The 22,203-nt window shown below is 38.9% G+C and overlaps 1 protein-coding gene across 1 annotated transcript in view; it reads right to left on the reverse strand.

Annotated features, from left to right (window-relative positions):
* Nucleotides 1-19,640, reverse strand: part of xkr7b (XK, Kell blood group complex subunit-related family, member 7b) — a 45,454-nt gene extending 25,814 nt beyond the window's left edge. Inside the window, exon 1 of the mRNA XM_056733246.1 lies at nt 19,109-19,640. Coding sequence (XP_056589224.1) covers nt 19,109-19,608 — 500 coding nt within the window. The 5' untranslated portion in view covers nt 19,609-19,640. The remainder of the gene's footprint in view (nt 1-19,108) is intronic.
* Nucleotides 19,641-22,203: the final 2,563 nt, after the last annotated feature.

Below are 22,203 nucleotides of genomic sequence, written 5' to 3' on the forward strand. Positions count from 1 at the left end.
CATTAGTAAGTAATTGGTCTTGAAATATTGATTAGAATTTTTTTTATTAGCTCATTTGTAACACATTCATGATGGCATGAGAAAAAGACAGTGAAGTTATAAATTAAACATAAGTCCTGATCAAGTTGACTCAGAATGTCAGCACTGAACAATCAGAATCAAGTATTCCAGAGATCCATAATAAGCTAGGATAGAAGAATAGTACTTTAACATCCATAAAAATGATCTCTGCTGTTTAATTTGCGTGGTCCAGTCAGTAAGCCTGCTAGTGCGTACTGCTACGGTGTTGAGTGAACGTGTGTATCTATAAATACTTCTTCCTCTGTGTCACTCAGTATGAATCAGATGTCTCTCCAGATGCTGCTGGTCCACTTGCCCATTCGACCACAGTGCCACTTTCCCTCTGACACACAGGGTTTTGGAAGCACATTTTTGTGTGCAGGCACGCACACACGGGCACAGACATAGTGTTAGGTGTTAGCATCAACCTCACTCTCTGTATAAGTGCCTTTAGCTTCTCTTCAGCACTCTGCTTATCTTCTGTAATGACACTTAAAGCTAAGAAAACTAAAGCACCATCTAACACATCTTAGCACTCAAGCGATTACAGCATAAACTGTCTCAAAGACAGCAAGTGCAAAAACTGACAACATCCACAATGTGTGCTAAGGTTTACTGTGAATTTTTAATCATGTATAACGACCATCATACTACATTGGGGAATTAAACTACTGTACACACAAACCTGAATGCTCCATTCAACTAATATTAAATGTTGCGATTTTAGCTTAATGTTAAAACAATGATGAGCTTCAAATATGATTCTCCACCAGATCCATCAAGATCACATCCATGAAATTAGTTATTTAAAACATCAATTTCAGGCAAGGAATTAGTTGAGCTCAAAGGAAAATACGTATAATAATCATCATTAAGTATACATATTTTACTGTTTCTGATTAGCAGTATAGTGATCAAAATTACTGTATGTATCTGCCCAGCAAATGCATCAATGAAACTGTATGATACACTTTAATGTTATCTCATGGCTATAAGTAATGCAACTTTACCATACAGGATTTAGAGCTGTAGCATAGATCGAAACACATTTTAAGTGGCCAAGTACATGTGAGCACTGAAAACCTCACAAGTATGGTTGTTTATTAAAACTACTCTACGTGGTAAACATAATGATGATTGCATAAACACAAACAAACATGAAAAACAAACGCGCAAGGGAACGCGCCGATGGAAAGAGAGAGAGAGAGAGAGAGAGAGAGATAGTGAGGTAGTGAGAGAGATTGAGAGAATGGCAGCGAAGCAGGTAAAACACTTCTGAACACCAATAAAAGTCATCTTTAACAAAGAGGCACAAACTTAACGCAGCTATTCTATATATGTATCGCTCTGTGTGGAGATGGAAATGTTCAAATGGTTTCAGAATGCAGTCCTGCTGAAGCACTGAGTTTAGGGTTTAGACCCGGTGTTTGAAGTTTGCAGGTCCTACACGGCCTGCCCGCAGGGAGCCAAAAGCCTCGTTTTCTGTTGGATTCTCTTCTGCCCAGAATGTATCGGTGAATGATGTTTTTATGTGCATACCTGCCCTGCCTCCAGGTGGCCTGCAGGCCAATGCCATGAAAGCGATAAGTGGGCCAGAGAAAGTTAGTTTGTTTCTCATGGGGCCTTATTTGCATAGATCTGACAATATGGTTAATTTGCACCTAATAACTAAATGTAGTTATGGACATAGTATAATGCATGCTAAAGTATTATTACATAGCTCATCAGATAGAGAATTAGAAGAGTTTCATAGTAAATATAATATGCCTTGAATTATGTTAAACTGTGAATAATCCCAAAGTATGAATACAACAACGCCTGTATCATAACTGGTTACAGGTCATGGTAATTCATGTTATTAACATATATTTATAGAAAAGGACAGTTAAGTGTAGTTTTTTCTGTAAAAAAAACTACAGCTCTTAAGTTCCAGGTAAGACAAAACATATAGATTTCTCACATCTCCTAGGCTTGCTCTGAAGCTTAATAGTCGTAAAAATCTCATGGAGAAACAAAAGGTTATCAACACTTTCAGGGGGGGTACCAACCAAAATCTGGGCCCTCCTGGAGCCAGGTTTGGCACTGTTCTTTTGATGATGGCATCAAGAAACCAGGACAAAAAGGAGTGGGGGGGTTTATGGACCTTCTTTTAATGATCCCGACAAAAGATCCTTCACTATGGCTATGCCAGGCACTACATATCCCCCCTTTCGGAAGGTGAAGTTCAATTGTAAACTTCAGATGACGATGGTTAGGTGGATCATGATGGTGGGATGACGGGTGGTTCCTATTTGCCACCAGCATCGCGACATACAGGCAGAGAATGTTCCCAATGTGGTCGGGCATTGCCTCATCTTGGGAACCTTTCATCTTTTCCATCCTGCTAGGACATTTAGGGAGAGTAGCCCTGCACCTGTTTACTCTACAGGAAATGCACAGCAGCAGTCTTGGATGAAACAGCAGGTGGAATGGCATGATTGGCCTCTAAGATGGCTGCCGCCCCAAAGGCCGCTGACAAGATAGCTGCCTCTGAGCTCCTTGCAACATCCAAGATGGCCACCACTGGCCTTCCAGCCCTGACTGCGCCTCCCAGGCTGCCTGACCAGCTTGTGCCTCTCCTCTAAGGTCCAGGCTTACCTTCAGCTCCACCTCCTGCTCTTCAAGCTGTATTATTGGGAGCATCTTAAATCCACTCCTTAGAGGGGGGGTTCTGTCACATATCTGCTCCCTGCCACCAGAGCTTGCCACACACCACACTAACTGTTTCACCCTGGACTCTATTTCCCAAGATCGCCTCTGATTATACCCTCACTTGTAGCCAATCACTCAGACACTATATAAGCCACACTCATTCCATATACACACTGCTCAGTATTGTTTGTCTAGTGCTTCATTTCAGGAAATTAACCTTGCCTTGTTTTTGACCCTTTTGCCTGTTCCTGTTTTGTGACCATTTGCTACCTGTGTAGACCTTTTGACTGTCACTGGATTAGCCCTTGTTTTGCTCCTTTGGATATTGTTTGTTGGCTATCAATTCTTGCTTCTTTGACCACTCTGTCAGTTAATAAAGCTGCATTTAGATCCAACCCTGCCTTCCCGACCCATATGTTACAGAGACAAAGTTACACAACCCATTCAACAAATTGTTTTTTAAATAAGATTAATATACAATAAAATCCAACAAATTGTTTATTTCATATAATTACTATACAAAATAGTCATAATAAATAAAATCAATAAATATTAATAAATTAAATAAAATATAAATGGTTATATTATTAGACACTATTAAGACAAACACAGACCTGAAAGTTAACTTCAGGTACGTGCCTCCGATGAAACCGTCTATATGGTATATGGTTGTATATGCTAAATGCGTATACTTGTCGAAAAAAAACTAATAATACCTTATAGGACAGATACACTGTATATTTAATGAGTATAACCCGATTGCCGCAATACCTGAAGTTAAAATACTAGAGTTTAGCTACCCAAGCACAAAAAGTGCTGAGTTTATATAATTGGAAATGGCCTGCAAAACAGACTGGTATAGAGTAAAAAAGATTATTTTTCATACTGAAGCAGAGCCAGATCTTTTACTCTGTGGAGTCGAGGCTGGAGTCTATCGCCATTCGCAATTATTCACCTGAGCGCTATTAGAGGCCAGGAAATGAGGCTGTCTGTGGCGGTGTCTGGCTTCACGGTTCCATTCGTTTCAGTTAGGCCATGAGAGACTGCAGGTACCTCTCCTTACCAATGAGATCTGACTACAGTCTCTGTGTGATGACCTCAAGATCCATGAAAGATATAAAGGGTGTTAGAAATACCCTTGCTATACACATACATAATAGAATATATATTTTGATCGACATTAATGCATGATATGTTTTTATTAAAGACATCAACAGTTGAGACAGTGGCAGAGAAATTACAGTTCAAGTATTACTGATTGTGATTATATGAAAATGGCACAGATTGTCAAACATATCTAAATAAAAAGTGTTTTTCATCCTCCCCACTTTTAACAGAAAATAACCACAAATATGAACTGACAACAAATACTGAACCAAGTCACTTGTAATATCTACGAGGAAAATGATGCCCCATCATTGCTTAATATTTCACATTTACTGAAGAATATGACAAAAACAATTTGTAATTGTTTCCAGAGTCCAGCATGAGAACACTAGTTACATTTCTGTTTTGTTATCGGAAAACAGGATAATATGCATATTATTATTAATTGTCCGTTTAGATTTCACCACTGTTGGAGACACTGATATGTTGTGTTGAAGTAATTGACTCATCATGAGGAGCTATTTGGGCTTTCAGACATATCTTGAGAGCTGGGTGAAATAATTACCGGGGGAAGGAAAACATGGCGATCACTTCTCTGATTTATGATATATCATTATTGAATTAATAGAGCGGAACAATATCAACAAGCTCACGTACAGCCTACTAAGCAGAGTTTGCGTTAATGGGGGGGGGGCTTTAAATTAGCTAGTGAATGTAGTGCATGGCTGGTTGCCATTAGCTCGTCTGTGTTGGTGCATTAATGAGAAACTTTATGTTTCCACTTTTACTCATGTTAATCCCGGAATCTGCTGGCAAGAAAAACATCAATGCCACTGTTTCTATGTCTACCTCTGCACGTCTTAATTCCTCTTTTACTGTGAGAAGATGAATTTATGCGAGACACGCCCACTTATCCAGAAGCATGTCAATTGAGTCACTGTTTATCCTTATTGTATATTGTATTTAATTGCAGGTGATGGGGGTATAGTTAAAGTGGTTAAATGTAGACACACACTTTTTGTTATCCTCCTCGGGACCTGCATGTTGATAAAGGTCTCTCTTGGGTGGTTCACTTGTGGTCCATCCATCCATCCATCCATTTTCTACCGCTTATCCGAACTACCTCGGGTCACGGGGAGCCTGCGCCTATCTCAGGAGTCATCGGGCATCTAGGCAGGATACACCCTGGATGGAGTGCCAACCCATCGCAGGGTTCACTTGTGGTGACTTTGTTAATTATGCAAATCAGAAGTGCAACCGCTAAAAATTTAAGACTGAGTGCAATTTTCATGCCGCGGTTCCCTTGCAGGTTTTGGAGGATGTTCTCATGATTTGGGTCCATCCGTGTGATCTGGAATCACCTGTTTAAAGATATGTGCCCGCTTGTACCACCTTTCTCTATCATTGGAAAAATTGCTGCATGATTAACAGACAAACCCGGCAATGTTAAAATTCTTCCAAAATATAAACTGTGTTATCATTTGCTCAACTTCATGTCTTTCCAAACCTGCATCACTTTCTTTCTTTTGCAGAACACAAAAGAAGAAACTTTGAAGAATGATGATGACCAAACAACATTGGCCCCTGTAAGGATGCAAAACCTTTCTCAAAATATCTTCTTTTGTGTTCTTTGTGTATTTTTGGGTCAAGTTTCCCTTTAAATGCAGCATGCAAAAAGCACTGTGATTAGTATTATGGATTGCAATGAGACATTATCCACAATAGGCCAAATTTGCATATAAAGGAGGTGTGTTTACTCTGAAATTAATATAAACTGTCATATCACAGCATAGATAGCAGCTGGTCAAATTTGAATGTGATAGTTAAATGAATAAGACAATAATTAAGGTTTTTGCACTAAAACTCCTAAATCAGAAAATTAAAAGCTCTGCTACAAAGTAACATCTGGCATCTTTTAAGTGTGTTGATCTGCATCGTCATGTGTAATGCGTGCACGTTCATGTTTTAAGCTATAAATCAAACGTTTTGATAAATGGATCGCTTAAGCATAGGCAGAAAGAGAAAGCAATGAACTCAACAACAGCAAATTGCACACTATATCTCATCATTAGACTACAGTCATACATCACTCTCAAAAAACCAAACTGAGTGCAGTTTCTGTAGAGCTCCACTGTCTTTAAAGGATCCATTAGTATCATTATTGTCACATATATGTGCTTGCTAAATTACTGCCGTGCTAAATTACTGTCAAATGTAGAACTTTGGTTTAATTCCTCACCGTTGTCAGAAAACCTCTCAAAATATTAAACATACATAATATAAATCCTGAGGCTGGTGAAGAATAGGTGTGAAATGAAAGCGAATTAAAATATGTAGTAATATAGTAGCAATATATAGTGACAAAACAAGCAGAAGTCATTCTTTTTTTAAGAAATTTGATAGTGTACAAAGTTGAGCAGTACTTAGCGACACATTGTAGTGACAACAACCAATTGGAGTGCAGATGGTAATCCTGCATTATAAAGTTGGATGAAGCAGTCGAGCAATATTGCCTTGTAGTATCCATCTGAATGTACATTAGACAACCTCCAGCATTATCATCTTAGTGTAAACAGAGCTTTGCTTTTCCAAGCTATCAGACTAATTTTTGCCAGGCAGAGGATGATATGTGTAAAAATTGATTAAAAAAACAAAGCTACACCAAAGAGGAAACATGAGCTAAAAGGAGCAAAATTTGTTAGGAGTTCTACAGGTGAGGGTTCTTTTAACAACCATGACAGAAAGTTACAAAGTACAGCAAGTCCCTGGCAATCCCTCAAAACAGTTTGCCAACAAGTTCTGCACTACTCTCATTTTCTCCCAAAAAAGTCAATTTCTTTTTCATTGATTTCTTTGTTTTTACTTGAGAACATTGAGGTCTAACTTCGAACATCTACCTTTAAAATGCAATGTAGTGTTCTTACTTCAGTTCACACAGAGACACACACACTTCTTGCAGCTCAGATATTACGTAAATCACGCTCATCTTTCATTAATCTTCAGCTGTGTAAAGTGGCTTCTACACACACACACACACACACACACACACACACACACACACATGTATGTTTTATTATCTGCCTGGGGACAGTCCATGTAATGAGTTGTATACTGTACAATTTTATCCCCTAACCCAATCCCAAATCCTGTAGATCGTAGAAAACTGTGAAAAAAATGTGTTCCCTATAATTTAAAAGCTTTGTGCCCATAGGGACCTAAATTGTGTTCCCCACAGTGACACGGGTCCCCAAGAGTAGGTGTGCATTCAGGTTTAGGTAACCACTGACACATAAAACCAAGTCCACACACATGCACGCACACAAACAAATACGTAGTGTGACTGACGTTTTCCAGAAAATGTATACGTCTCCCTTTATAGCAAAAGTAACACAAAAATCCAAGTGAAGTTTCTCAGGTGTGAAATGCTTTCAATTAACAGAATGGGATTTTGGCCCTCAGGTTTGATTATCTCCATTCTAACTATAAAAATGTTGGATCACCATCAGTTAATGGCTGGGGGGTGAAACAGACACTTCAAAGAGTCTTTAAAGGGAAACTGCACAGAAAACAAAACACTGTCATTTACTTGCCCTCTGTTCCAAACCCATATGCAGGAACATACAGATCAACATCAAGAACAACTTAAAAGGGTAGTTAACCACAAAAATAAAATTCTTTCATCATTTATTCATTCTAATGTCATTCTAAGCCTGTATGACTTTCTATCTTCTGAAGAACACTAAGAAGATATTTCGAAATAAGTTGGTAACCAAACAACTTTGGCCCCATTGACTTCCATTGTGTAGACACTAAACCACTGAGACATTTTAAAATATCTTCTTTTGTTCTCCAAATGATCAAAATCAAACCACTTAACTGTTCTTCTAACATCTCTGAGAACAGCAAATTATTACATCTCAGTTTTTAGCTTTACTACAACTCATAGCATGCTTCCAGTAAAGACATAGTCTTGCAGATTTGGTGGCCTGTTATTGGATGGGTCAGAAAAATGCTGATGAAAACTTCTTATTGAGATGAAGTGCCTGTTACTGTTCACAGCAAGCGATAAATAGGTCTTCTGTTGGGGTTTAATGGACTGGTTAAACCAAATAATTTAGGGTCTAAAGAGCTAATAATTGTTTTTTGTGAGTTTTAAACACAATGCAAGATTTTGACAGACCCTAGTAAGTATAGTAGATGTCTTTGGATATGGTTGGGAAGAACATAGGATAGTTTGTCCAAAGCTTGGACTGTCTGTCATAACTTGTGACATGAACACATCTTTTAAGTTTCAGTCAACATCTTAAAGGGATAGTTCATCCAAAAATGAAAAGTCAGTCATCGTTTATTCACCCTCATGTCAAAACTGTGAATGACTCACAACATGGAACACAACAGAAGATATTTTGAGAAATGTCACAGTGGTTTTGTGTCCATACAAGTGATTGGATGTCAACATGTGTGACCAAGTGATCCGTAAGATTGCTTGTCTCACCTAAGAAATGTATTAGAAACATTAAAGATGACATACTCTTTCCTTATACAATAGAAAAACGAAGTCCATTAAGGTTTATGAGAATGGACATCTTCCGAAAAACCAAATTCACCATCTTGGTGAAGCCCAATCACTTAGCCTTTGTTTCTCATTAATTAAAAGTGCAGACAGCATCCCATTTCATTTTGTTTACTATTGTTCAGGCTTTACCCGCCTCCTTCAATCCAATTCTTCCATTTGCTTTTGTTTTTTTACTCGTTCCATTCCTCTCTCTCTGTTTGATTAGGCCTCTCTTGTAGACTCAATTAAAGTTTCATTTATTGCTTTGAAAATCAATGCTCAAGAGAACGCTTCTGTTCGTGCAAGCAATTCAAATGAGAAAAAATGTACATAATTTGTGATTCAATTACGGCTTTAAATTGGCTCTGGATATGCGTCTCAGTGTTAAAGAAGAACATATTCTAATAAATGCATTCAGATTGAGTTGTCAGTTTCTTTTTATATCTGCCTGTCTTTGATGGACCGCTGAATGGGCAGGGCTTAAGCAAACTGACATTTCATTGGTTTAGTGCAGGCCCTTGAAAAAACCTGTTCCTGAGCCTTTATATCACAGCTAACAAGGCAAATCCCATCTGACAGCTCACCGACTTCTCCATTTCTCAAAAATATTCGGCACACACTGGATAGTGCAGTAAAATATTTACAAACCTTGGGCAGTTACAAAATTTTGCATGATTTCATTTTTACCATTTGGTTGATTGGCATCTCTGGAAAAATTGTCCGTAGGGTGTGAGTGCGTGAGTGAATGAGTGAGTGTGTGTGCCCTGCGATGGGTTGGCACTCCATCCAGGGTGTATCCTGCCTTGATGCCCGATGACTCCTGAGATAGGCGCAGGCTCCCCGTGACCCGAGGTAGTTCGGATAAGCGGTAGAAAATGGAATGGAATGGAATACAATTATGGATGTATAATTTTCAGAATAAGTTCAACTGCTGACCCTGATTCACACTAAATTAAGTACATGGATAAAAACTTTCTTGAGAAAATGAAAAAGGATTAATCAAAACATATTTATCTTCTGAACCAGAGAGGCTGAAAGGAGCTCTCCAAGATAAGACGCTGTCGGAGTCACACTCCCTATTTGATTTAAGCGCTATTTAGGCAGTTAGTGAATAGTTTATACCCGAAATAGTGCATTATAACAGGAAATGATTCCAGATAGAAACTTCCCCTTTCCACACAATCCCGAAACCGCCTATGGGCTTGAGTGACATCTTTAGTAGGTCAGAATTCATCAGCGTTGGAGAGAGAGAAAGTGTGTGTGTGTGTTAATTAGCTCCATGAACAGTCCTCTTGTGTAGTTTTCCGTGCCTGCAGCATGAGCAATAATCACACATATACAAAAGTGTGCAAACATATTTATTTCTCAAACCCTGAATCAAACTACCACTTTATATCTCTCTTTGACGCAGCTTTTGATTATATATCTTTCATTTCTTTGTTAAATCAAATGAGTCATAAAAAACATAATTTTTCTGACACCTTCAGACACGAGGGTTGAAAATAAGCCACCATATGGGTTAGAGCTACCCAAACAGCCAGTACTAAATAAAAGCATCACGGCCTAATGAAATAGGAAGCGGCGTCACTGAGACCTTTCATGAGTATAATTACCTCTCCATGCTGTGAGGTCTCAGACTCTGACCAAGCCAGACAATGTACGTCATTTACAGAATCAAAGAACTAAATATGGCAACTTTCCTCTCGGTCTCCTCTTACTGCACTGTATTGGCACAGTGTGTCATCGCTGTGAGACCAATGAAAACTCGGCCCTTCCCAAATGGAGCAAGCTCAAGCTGCTCTCCGCTTTTCTAATCCAAACTCCTCTTTCAATAGATTTCCACTCACAGTTACCACTTTCTGACATTAAGACTGTGCTGCTGAATACAAAGCTAATTGTTCGATGAATACAGATACTGTATTTGTTGAATGTATTCTGATAATTTATTTGAAAGTGTATGAATAAAAAATAGATGCCGTACAGAGCCCCTGAAAGCAACATAATACATTTTACATTTATTCGTACATTTATGAGTCACACATCAAAGTTTAATACTTCAGGGTTGGTAGCAATAGTAGCTACTGTACTAGTGACGCTTACCTAAGCGAGAGAGAATCTAGGCTTACTCATTGACATTGAGAAGGAACACAGAGGAACCAGAATATCATGCTGAAGTCATCATCATAGTAGAGAATTACATCACCACACTGACACGATCAACATCATAGAGGTTCCCTGATTCCTTACCTGGGTCCTCTCATAATGTTATCATCATACAATTGCATTATTCATTATCCTAGTTAATTTATCAATTCTGAATGATTTTATTCCACACTGAAGCCAGATTAAAGCACGATTATTATAAAAAGCTATCCTGAAGCCCCTTTTCTAAATCAAACTTCACTGGCCCGAAAGCAAATCATACTAAAACTTGCGAATAAGATCATAAAAATAACCCAGCTTATATATTTTTTTATAAATTCCTATGAGATTGTGTCGGAAAGATACATTGAAAACATTTCAGCGGAGAACAGGAAAAAATATAAGAATAGTACCTGTAAAATGTAGTATTTCATTATTGAAGAATGCGAGATCCGGGGAGCGAGAATGGATCCAGTTTCAGTCTCCTCCCACTGCAATTTGATTGGTCGACAGATTCATCCAGCTGTTTTCCACAACACACGTCATACTCGTGTTATTGCTCTTTAATACGGTATTTAATTAGATTTAAGGAAAGGGTTTGAGTTCAAATTCATTTAATTGGGATCATTACTTACAGCTGTACAGTAAATTATGAATCTTAACTGAGTCATATATGTTGCACATGCTACGATAAAATCGGTCGGTGCTAAGAATAAATTTAACAGTATAGCACAAGTGCTATTCAGTTTGGCAGGTGCATTAAACAGAGCCACTGTTTGTGTGATGTGCGTTTGTTGTTGTGTTTGTTCGTGTGTGAGGTTAACTAATGACTATGAGTGAATGAGTTGCACACTTTAACATGTTACAAGCTTGACACTCGTGGATTTATCTCTATCTTACTATACGAGGACATGAAAAAACAAACTTCCGCCACAGAGTTGTTCTAAGTTTCTTTTATGAGCATTTCACTGTTTAAGTAGAGCTACTGTCAAACACACTGAAACTCAAGCGTCTTCGCGATCACCGGCCAAAATAAAAGTGTTAGTTTGAACCAGATGACAAAAAAATTTGTAGTAAATGTATAAACTGTAATAAACACTAAAGTATACTTTAATATTTACTATAGTAAGGTTCAAATATACTACAGTACACAAGAATTTTACTGCAGTTTACTGTAGTAAATACTATAATATACTTCAGCACTTTTATAGACAAATGTATTTACTACTGTATAGTAAAGCATTGAAATGCCCCTTGAATTTCACTTCTCTGTAGTGTGGGCCATCTCGTCAAATGTCAAAATAACATCTCCCTTATACATCAGGGTTACCATCTCAATACACAAATGCCCATCACATCACCGCTTGTGGGCATCTCAGCCAAGATGTGCAGTACGCCTTTAAAGCATTTATTGACACTGACAAACAGACTCCACACACTTCCCTTATTTACAGGTCTCGAAACACACTTCAGCAAACATGACTCTGGAATATAAATGTAATCACCATACTAAAGCCTATGAGAGGGTATTTCAAATTCAGACTTATCCCAGATCTATTCAAATTAATAATCTACTGTATATGCATTATGTAAATATATTAGTCAATTCGAATGGCATATGCATTGATTAATAAGGTGTTTTTTGGCGTTCAGGAAATGTGTCCGTCAGTATCCTTGCACAAGTTTGCCGGCATACATGTGCTTTGATGTGTTTTTTGCATGTGTGTATTTGTGTGGGTGGGAGATTGAGGCTATTGTGTGAAATGCAGACTCTACATTCTGTATTGTTTAGCCTGTGAAAATGCTTCCACAGCAAACTCTGCACCAAAGGGAATAACTCTCGCCCTGTATTGCCTCAACGCTCCTAAAATATTTGTGTTTCTTACTATATTTATATAGAAATCAATGTATGTGGAGGAAAAAAGGCCTACTTTCAAACAACAAGCAGTAAAACGTTCGGTTAAATAGAAATGTACACTTGTGCTGTAAATACCATCCTTAACCTGAACGACTACGATATGGAGATCAAGGAACGCATCTCTCTAAATACTGTGCATTTAATCTCTGAATAATTCAGTGTTCTTTTAGAGGCAACTTTTGTTGCCTATTGACACCATTTTCTTTCCTTCACAACAGTATTTCCTTTGTGTACTGAAACTCTAAACAGTGTGATACACGGAGTTAAAAAGAGCTGATTATGGCTAGCGGAAAAGTGGCATTATTTCTGGATGTGGCACCTCGTCTGAGTTATCTTCTCCTTTGGCTCGCAGGGCCCTTTCAGTGCCTGCTAGGGAAAATAACTGGAAAGGACTATTCTTCTGTTTTTCATTTTTCATCCTTGACCTTCTGGAGTGCTGGAGAAAAATGAGGTGAGCAGAAGAATAAAGGAATTCAATGCATTCATCAGGGGGGCCGGTGAGCGTGTGTAGCAGAATTGTTAAATCAGAGACTCTTTAATAGTATCAGAGTGGAGGATTGTGTGAATGGGGGGGACAGTGGTCATTTCAAACATCATGTCAAATCGATAGTGGGCCTAATAGGGCTTATCTTGGAGGGTTATTGTTGGAAATAATTAGCGGTGCTTGCAACGGGAAGCATCAGTATTACTAATCCTCATAGGGACTCATGCTGACCCTTGATATTGAACTTGTCTCGCACTGTTCTGGATATAAATTGCACCTCAAATATAAGCATCTCACTATAAAAAACAAAAAAATTAAATTAAGAAAACACAAAATCATTGTGTTCTTGGCCAGACTAACCACCCAGACCACCCTAACAACTGACACAAGGTCTGTGTGGCCTAGCATTTTTCTATAATGCACAAACGTGTCGCATAGACACATTTTAAACAGAAGCATAACAGTTTTTATTTATGTGAGAATTTGGTTTTGTATTCTCAGTCTCAGACTTAACGCCCACTCTCCGTCCACAGTCGGAGCACTGACCGTCTGATGCACATTGCACACAAAATGGGCATGTTTCTAGGAAAAAGGGCACACATCTGTCCTTCTGAGAGCAAAATTCTGTTAACAAGGTAGTTGGTTTTTATAAGAAATATTCAAAACTTTGACATAATATGTAATTTTACATTCACATGCATTCCATTAGCAGACACTTTTATCCAAAGCGTTTCACAAATTTAACACTTTGTCAATAGACTTTTTACTTATTGATCGCTTTTTTAACACAGATGATCAAAAGTCTGGCTATGTAAGACTGCGTATTTTAATAAATCCTTATTTTTACATCACTCCACATGCAATACCACTGTTTCGCATTTAGACAGACATCTCATCTAATCTGAGCTCAGACTTCTAAAAATCAGAGGCAGACACTATTAGCAGACCTCCGCCCAGAGCATTATGAATATACATAACATGAATGAATATTCAAGCAAAGAGGGGTTACGAATCAAGGGAGACTCTTTTTCCTTCCTCTCCTAATGTGACATTATTACACTCGTCCTGTAATCGAGAAATCTTTGACTCAGAAATTAAAATGGTCTTACAATCTGCTGCTCCACCTCTCTCCATTTCTCCCCTGAGAGAAAAGTTAGTCTTTCTTTCTCTGTATCCATTTCATTCAGAGTTTGATGACTATAGAGATCACATATACTGTATGTAATGTGACGCCACAGGGGATACACCGCAGATGAAAGAAATGATGATATAGAGAATAAAAGACAAAACAAAGGGAGACATAAGGTGAAATAAAGAATGATACGTGCTTCATAGTGCTTTTTTGATTTGAGATAGATTTCTGTATGTTTTTTTTTTATCATGGAGAAAACATTGAGAAAACAAGGGCAGTTTTCGGTTCTGTGTTAATGTATTTTCCTATTGAAACAGGAAGCGTGTGCAGGTTATATTGAAGGGCTTGGCCCTTTTATTTTTAATGGATAAAAATGTCTGCCAAATGCATAAACTTTTTTATGAAATTCAATTTCATGAAAGAGAAATGGTGAACATTTTAAACACAAGGTATCTACAAAAAGCTGTTTGTCAATTAGACTCAAAAACACTTGTACAACGCCTCAACAATAAGAGTTTTGGACCAAAAGTCTTTTTTATTTCATGCCATATTTAATTATAAATATAAACACGGGCTCTTAGAGCAAAGGAATGAAAGAATCCAAATCCTTTTTACTGATCTGCAGTACTCAAAAACCAAATCATGAGAAATGGAATCACTATCTTTTACATCATAAACAGTTTAGAATCTCTCTCTATATAACAAACACTGACAAACATTCTCTGATTCGGTTTCAATTTGTTTGCGGATGTGTGGTGTATCTGTATAGAGCACATAAATGTAATCAACTCTCGGTCATATCCAATCCAGATGTTTAAAAGAGTGGCACAGCCCAGAACTGTCAGAGCCAATCATATCGCAGTAATAAGATTGACAGTTGCATTTGCACAAGGGAAATAGACGCAGTCATTGCAATCCTGCCAAATAAATGGGCATCCTTCAGGTGTTATTAAACTATAAAGTATAAGCTACTCAATGCCCAAGGACAATCGTTTTATTAACATTTTAATGAAAATATAAAAAAATGTATTTTTTCAGATCACGGTTTGATTGACTGATTGATTGAAACATTAAAAACCTCATCGCCTCACAAACATACAAACATTAATGACTTTGCATTAAAATGCATCATAAAGTTTCATTGCGGCTCAGCTGACCCCATGTCCCATGTGTGCCTATAAAACAAAACACGATCTGTAAACTGTGATGAGCTGTCAAAATAACACAGAATGGGTCCATAAAGGACGCGGGTCAGTAATAAATAAGGATGAAAATAAAAAATCCTGTAAAAATTACTTCACAGCTCAAGGCGGAGGCTGATGAAGGCCTGCCATTGGCCAATCAGCATGCTCATGATGTCATTGTCCTGAATCTTTGGAGTAATAAGTCACATGGCAATTACAGCTCAGGTGATTGGCTCAAAAAATAAACCTAGAACCGTGTAAGGCTGCAGGCAAAAATGGGAGATTTCAAGTCACGTACTTTCAAGATGTCTGCAGCTGGCCAAGCTGCTGCCATTGAGATGAATGGGAATGTAAAGGAACAGCTCTCTACAAGTATTGTACCCAGAAAAATGCGATCAGCATCTCCGGAGGTCAGTACAGTCCCTAAATCTACTCGTGCGTCTTCTGCCGAAATCTCCCGTTAACTCACTTTGACAAACAGATGGGTACACAGAGCCTTTCACATACAGTACAAACAGCGCTCGCCGAAATCTATATTCAGCTGCTGTGTTTGGGAAACCTGCGAACGCTCTCTCTATTTCTCAGGCGCACGCATATCTCTCACTCCATTGTGAGTACGGTGTTTCAGCATCTGCTGTGAAGAACTGGGTCAGCTCTGACAAGACAGACAGCATCAGGATCTTAGGAAGAGTGAGACGGAGAGATTGACAGGTGGATGGAGGGATGGCAGTAAGAGAGGAGAATAAGTAAAAGAGAGAGTGCAGAAATAATCTGACACCTCGCTTTCGGAACCTGATGGTTGTGTTTAATGAGCAATAGGAGAGGCAGCAGCTTCCCTTTCCTGGGAAAATGTCACTTTGAGGTGCGGTTGAGATTGGGTGAGGTGCTTTCTGGTTTTAAATGCTCCTCACGCATGCCAGCTGCGGTGTGATGCCTTTGACTCGCTGCGAATATCCCCATCAACTCCCTTAATGGCCCTACGGATATACTTCACCGCCTATCACACCTGCAACACATATATCACAACAGCTGCTCTGTGCTTGAGTGTATTTGGGGTGTGAAAACAAGTCCCACTAAGCCCACACCATTATTACTTAAGCTTGACAAAATGTATTTAAAAACAATGAAATTTGGCATAGCCTGAAATGACAAAGACTCTTACAGTGCGGTTAAATAGTCTGAGACTGTAATGAAATTAACAAATAAAGAAAACATTAAATTCTGTGATCATTTATTCACCAAAAATTTGTTCAAAGCCTGTGTATGACACTTTGTTCCGTGGAGAACAAAAGAAGATATTTTAAAAAATGTCTCTGTGGGTTTGTCCGTACAATGGACGTCAATGGGGGTCAATGCTGTTTGGTTACCAACATTCTTCAAATTCTTCTTTTGTGTTCTGCTGAAGAAAGAAAGTCATACTGGTTTGGGAAGACATAACTAAATGATAAGAGGTACACCTTTGATCTAAACTGAGAGATACTTTTTTGAAAGATGATTTGACCACATATTAAATGTACTGTTCTGAGATGATACCTAAGAAACATCATATTTGAGTCATTGAGAGCAACAGAAATAAGCTGATCAAGGTTCAGTTATACATCTGTAAGATCTGATCTCAGGCACCACAAGCATAAAGCTTTCTTTGTAAACCTAGTTCCAGCTCTTTGAAACTGATTCAGGTCTGCTTTATAAAGAGATGCATTAATCTCTCCTTGACTCAGAATCTTCCAATATCTGAATGTTCTCGGTTGCTTTAATGGCTGTTCAATCTGATAGAGCAGTGCCGGATGTTGCATATTTGACTACTGATATTTAAAAATACTGTAGACCTGCCAAGTCAACCCATGAATACATCAGTCTGAGCTTATGTGACACGTGGCTTTTATGTGAGACAACATAAACATGTACCCACACAAACAGACAGATAGAGCAATGCAGATGTCATCATGTGACATGATACTCTGTAAACACCAGACACACACACTTTGGACACTTAGCTGAATATATACAAAAAAAAAAACTCAAACCCAATCATCTCTCTCAAAAATGAAAATGATGTCACCATGTACTCACCCACTTGTCATTTCAAACCTGTATGAATGTCTTTTATTTCTGCAGAATACAAAAGAAGATATTTTGAAGAATGTTGGTATTAAAACAATGGCGGTACCCATTGACTTGTATTGGTTTTGTGTACATACAATATGGTGACCGCCATGGTCTGGTTACCAACACTCTTTAAAATATCCTCTTTTGTTTTCTGCAGATGCAAGTCAGTCATTCAGGTTTGAAATGACAGGAAGTGGACCATGTGAACTATCCCTTTAAATTAACCTACAACTTAACCTTGGAAACAATAGGCATTTTTGCATTAAATGGCATAAAACACCTGGCATGAGCAAATGACTCCTTTTAGTCTAAAAAGAATCTTTATTTAACAAAGCCCATTTTTGAATTATCTTAATGCAAATGATATTCACTTGTAAAAGTTCGGAAGGTACTTGAACCTGGCGGCGGTAAGAGGGCTTCCAAAAATGGGTTTGGGATACACAGATAGGTAACAGCAGATAAGACAGAAATTCTCTATTTCTGGTTTCTCCCACACGCATGCACATCAACCCATGCAAATATTCACGCACAAAGCAATAGGTTAACAACCGTGATAATAAATCATTTTACAGAGCGCAAGTAGGAGGTACAGGGAAGAGAGCGAGAGACAGAGAGAGAAAGAAGGAACATAGATTTCTTGCAGAGAACGATGGCAGGAAATCCTACATCCTCTCCCACACAATCCCCACCGTCCCTGTGTTAATAATTCAGCACTTAACTACCAGTAAAACACTTAAACAAATATGGAAGTGAACTGCTTTCTTTGACCCTCACCTGGCAAAAAAACAGCAGCGTTTAATGGGAAAAAAGCATTCCTCAGATGAATTCCTTCCTCAGGGCATGTATCAGCAGAGAACATCAACTGTCATTAGCAAAACAAATCTACACAATCCTCCAAGTGCCTCCCTCAAAAACACACTGCATGTGCATTTTGAGCCTTAAGATCTACAGAAAACATAAAGCATGCAGAAAACAAACTTTGGATTCACTTTTCTATATTGAAGTTGACCGCATTGCTCTGAAGAGCGTATGATGCTCTGACATCGCAAAAACTGGCCCTGACGCTTCTGATAACTTTCAGAGAAAATAGCGGCTTCAAGAACAGAAAAAAACTTCAGAAGCCCTTCACAGAAAGGCATACCAAGGAAAACAAGCATTACAAAAAAGTATTATGATTCACACAGGGCAAAAGAAAACTTAGCTAGAAGTTGTGTGTACTCCCTGTAGGTAACAATGAGCCTGTGGGGATGCCGGATGACAGCACTGACGTTTGGATTATTTCTTTATCTGTAAACCAACACCTAAAATCACTGTTGGTTGACTCTTTTAGGAGACATTTAACCCTTTGTGAAGAAAGCAGATGTGTTGACTACATTCATTTCAGCATAACCAAATATGTGCCAGCCTAAGGGTGATCCGACGGAGGGGCCACCAGAGCACTCTGTACACCTTGGCACACCATTTATGCTGGCAAAGAGCAAAGCCACACGGCCAAGAGCATGCCGGGATGCAGACAGAAAGGGCTGCACCTCATTCCATCTGTGCACAAAGCACTGAACATATAATAAGACCAAACCCAAATTACCAATATCCATTAAAAGCAGTATATTAAGCACAAGTTACAACTGCCCATTTGCGCTGGCATCTCAAAGAGGTGCACACTCACGTGCACCCGAGTTAAATCACTGCTCTAGATATGTTGTGCACAGCATGCCATCTATCTTACCTCCAAACCTGGCCGAGCTGCAAGACGTGAATGACGGTTTGGAAGATCCACATGCACACTCTACAGCATTTCCGCGTGCCATTCACACGCAGGGTTCGCGCTTCAGCCACGCTCCCCCGGCTCCTCTGGTCGCTGCCCTTGGTGCTGAAATCGCATCCATCCACGCCCGGGTTGACGCTCATTTCCGAGTAATCATAGACCAACCACCTGAAACTCAACACCTGGACCACAGCGGACGGAACCACCACGAAGACCAACGTGAGCCCGAACCACCAATAGTTCCGCCTTAAGTAGTAGTCCGCTGCCAGCCACAGGTCGGTGGCTCCGTCGGAGAAGAAGACCAGGAGGGCGCACAGCACCCAGCAGCAGTCCAGCAACGTGAAGCGCTTGTCGGCGTGAGCGTGCGGGCGAGCCGCGCTCTGCTCCGGGCCAACGAGACACCGCAAATCGCTCTCATTCTCGCTAACACACACGGCTGCTCCGTCCGATTTAGCGGCCATGTTTGTTGTAGAAAGCGAGCGGGCAAAGGAAAGCGAAGTGCAATGAGAGGGGAGGGGATGTGTTGGAGTGTGTGTGAAAGCTCAAGGGAGAGTTAGGGGAGAGAGAGAGATAGAGAGAGAGAGAGTGAAGGGGGAGGGATAACGGACAAATCTCGGGAAAATAATTGGTTTGGGATACAATCAGCTTTATTTCAAAGCACTACAAAGATATAGTGTCTTTTTCGACCTTGAACAAAAGCAGCGCATATTCACGATATGCAACACTTAACAGCTTGACTCAACCGTAATAAACGTAGGCCTATATAAAACACATTGGAAGAAGTAGCCTAGTGTAAATTATAGCGTGTAAAATGCAAAGGTGTCTAATTTCGTTCTTTCGTCCGACATTCTAGGAATTGCTCAATGGATGTGTCCATCTTAACGCATAACTGTTATGATGTTCAATTTAACACATTTGTTTAATAGGTGTTGAAAAGAATAGACTATACATAAAGTATAGTTCAACTATGATCAACCAAATGGTTATTAATCGACATGAAAAACTAGTTTTCTATTTGAACAAGTATAATTTAGTCTATGTTTAATGTTCATATGGCCACGTTATGTCGCCTACCTTTCCTACGTCATAGAGAAAATCGTGCAATTAGGGTTAAATGAATGTAGCTGTTAGTTTGTAAATCTGTATGAAGCTAAACTAAACTCCACTAAACCGTTGAGTTTTAATAGCGCCGAGATAAAACAGGAATTCATTAGCTAAAAGGCTCTTTGAAGCGGAAGTCACATTTTCCTGAACGGCGCCAAATCAGACACGCGCGTTCCATTCAGCCCTCAAGTGATCAATGAACACGAGCCGTTCAAAACAAGCGCGTCCATTCAAGCTGCTTATTTAATACATTGGATATTTTCCATGTGCTTTCAGCTCCTTAAACGGAGAATGATAGCGCAAGTGTTTTTGCGGTGAAGGATTGTAAATGGTTTATTGATTAGTGGGACGAACTCTCTCTCTCTCTCTGATATTTAACGTTTGACAGCGCGAGGCGAGCCGTCATTATGTCAGCAGAACTGCATGCAGAGCGCCTCTGTAATATCTTATGTACCATATCTAATACTCAAGCAATTTTGTGCACCGCTCACCCAAAATGAGTATTCGGGCAATATTTTCTCAATCATCTGTTGGTTGCCTGTACGCTGTTATGCTTTCCATGGGATAAATAAACTCAATATTTAAGAGTGAGACAGCTTCTGTTTTTCATAGTGACAGTTTATAACTCCTAAAAATAAAGGTGAAAATGTAATAAAATTGAGTGTTTATCCCCGCCCCCTATATATAAAATAAGGAGAACCATTTATTTCGTAATATTGTTATAATCTAAAAAACAGATGTTACAAAAAATAATTTTGTGAAGCTGAAAGGTTCCTTGGACATTAAAGGTCCTTAGAACCGTTCACCCAAAAATGGTTCTTCTATGGCATCATGAATTTACGTAAAATCCATCCCAAGGTCCATCCCTCCATCCTAACCTAAAACCCTTATCTGACAGAATGTTGGTCCAGAAGCATCGTTCGTAACCCATAAGAAATGAGGAGCAGATCTAATTACACTCATTCCATTAAGTCAATTAGGGTTCTAGCTTACATTGGGATCTGTACTGGCAGAGTTGCAGTGTAGGCTTTTTAACTTCCAACAGAGATAAATAACACTTAGCATTACTGTGTGAATCAGCTGTACGGCATCTGCTTTGACTCTGACCCTATTCTGTTATACAGCCAAACATAATCAAGGCAAAGTTTATTAAAGTTGTTTAAAATTTCAGCTCCCTTTGGGATTGTTATCTCAAAAATGATATCTCACTTGGACCATTATGTTTCAGAAGAACCCTGCTTTTATCTGAGTAGGTGCCTGTAATCATTACATGGGAATCAAACCCATGAGCCATACTCAACCAACAGCACTTCAGGAAGTATACGTACTCTTTTATGTCAGTTTAAGCTTAATGTGAGAGATATACTGCATGTTGCAGACACAAACGTCTGTCCTCAGAAACATCTGTCAGAGTAATGGGGTATTGTTTTTCTGCTTGTCTGTCATAATTTTGAAACCAGTAATTTGAATGGCATTTCTTTTTATTGGTTCTTGTGCCTACTGAATTTTATATCTCTCATCTTTTCCTGAGGTCCTGTTAAGCTGATGCTCAGAGCTGAAGACAATGCATAACGAAACAACACTCTCTCAAAGGGAGTGACTTTCATCATGCACTAAAACGTCCATCTGGTGACATTCAACTAGTTTTGGAGAATTTACTTTATGACAAAAGCTTGTGAATGTTGAATGTCAATGACGGCATACGTCATTCACAATCGGGTGTTTAAAGCAAAGAATGACTTAAAATGTCAGTCTGTTTGCAAACCTATTACGTTTTAAATTACAGTATTTCATACTTTATAAATGGGGAATTTTATGTCATTTTTGACTAACATTGTACAGAAAAAAAGTGGTTTCCTCTTAAAAAAAAGCTGCACAACAGCAGGTATAAAACATGTATAATCACAGAATTCATTCAGGGTGAAATATGGCTTTAACCTAGCCTAGAGCCA

Source organism: Triplophysa dalaica, chromosome 20 (assembly GCF_015846415.1).
Source record: "Triplophysa dalaica isolate WHDGS20190420 chromosome 20, ASM1584641v1, whole genome shotgun sequence".
In the NCBI taxonomy this organism is placed as follows: Eukaryota; Metazoa; Chordata; class Actinopteri; order Cypriniformes; family Nemacheilidae; genus Triplophysa; species Triplophysa dalaica.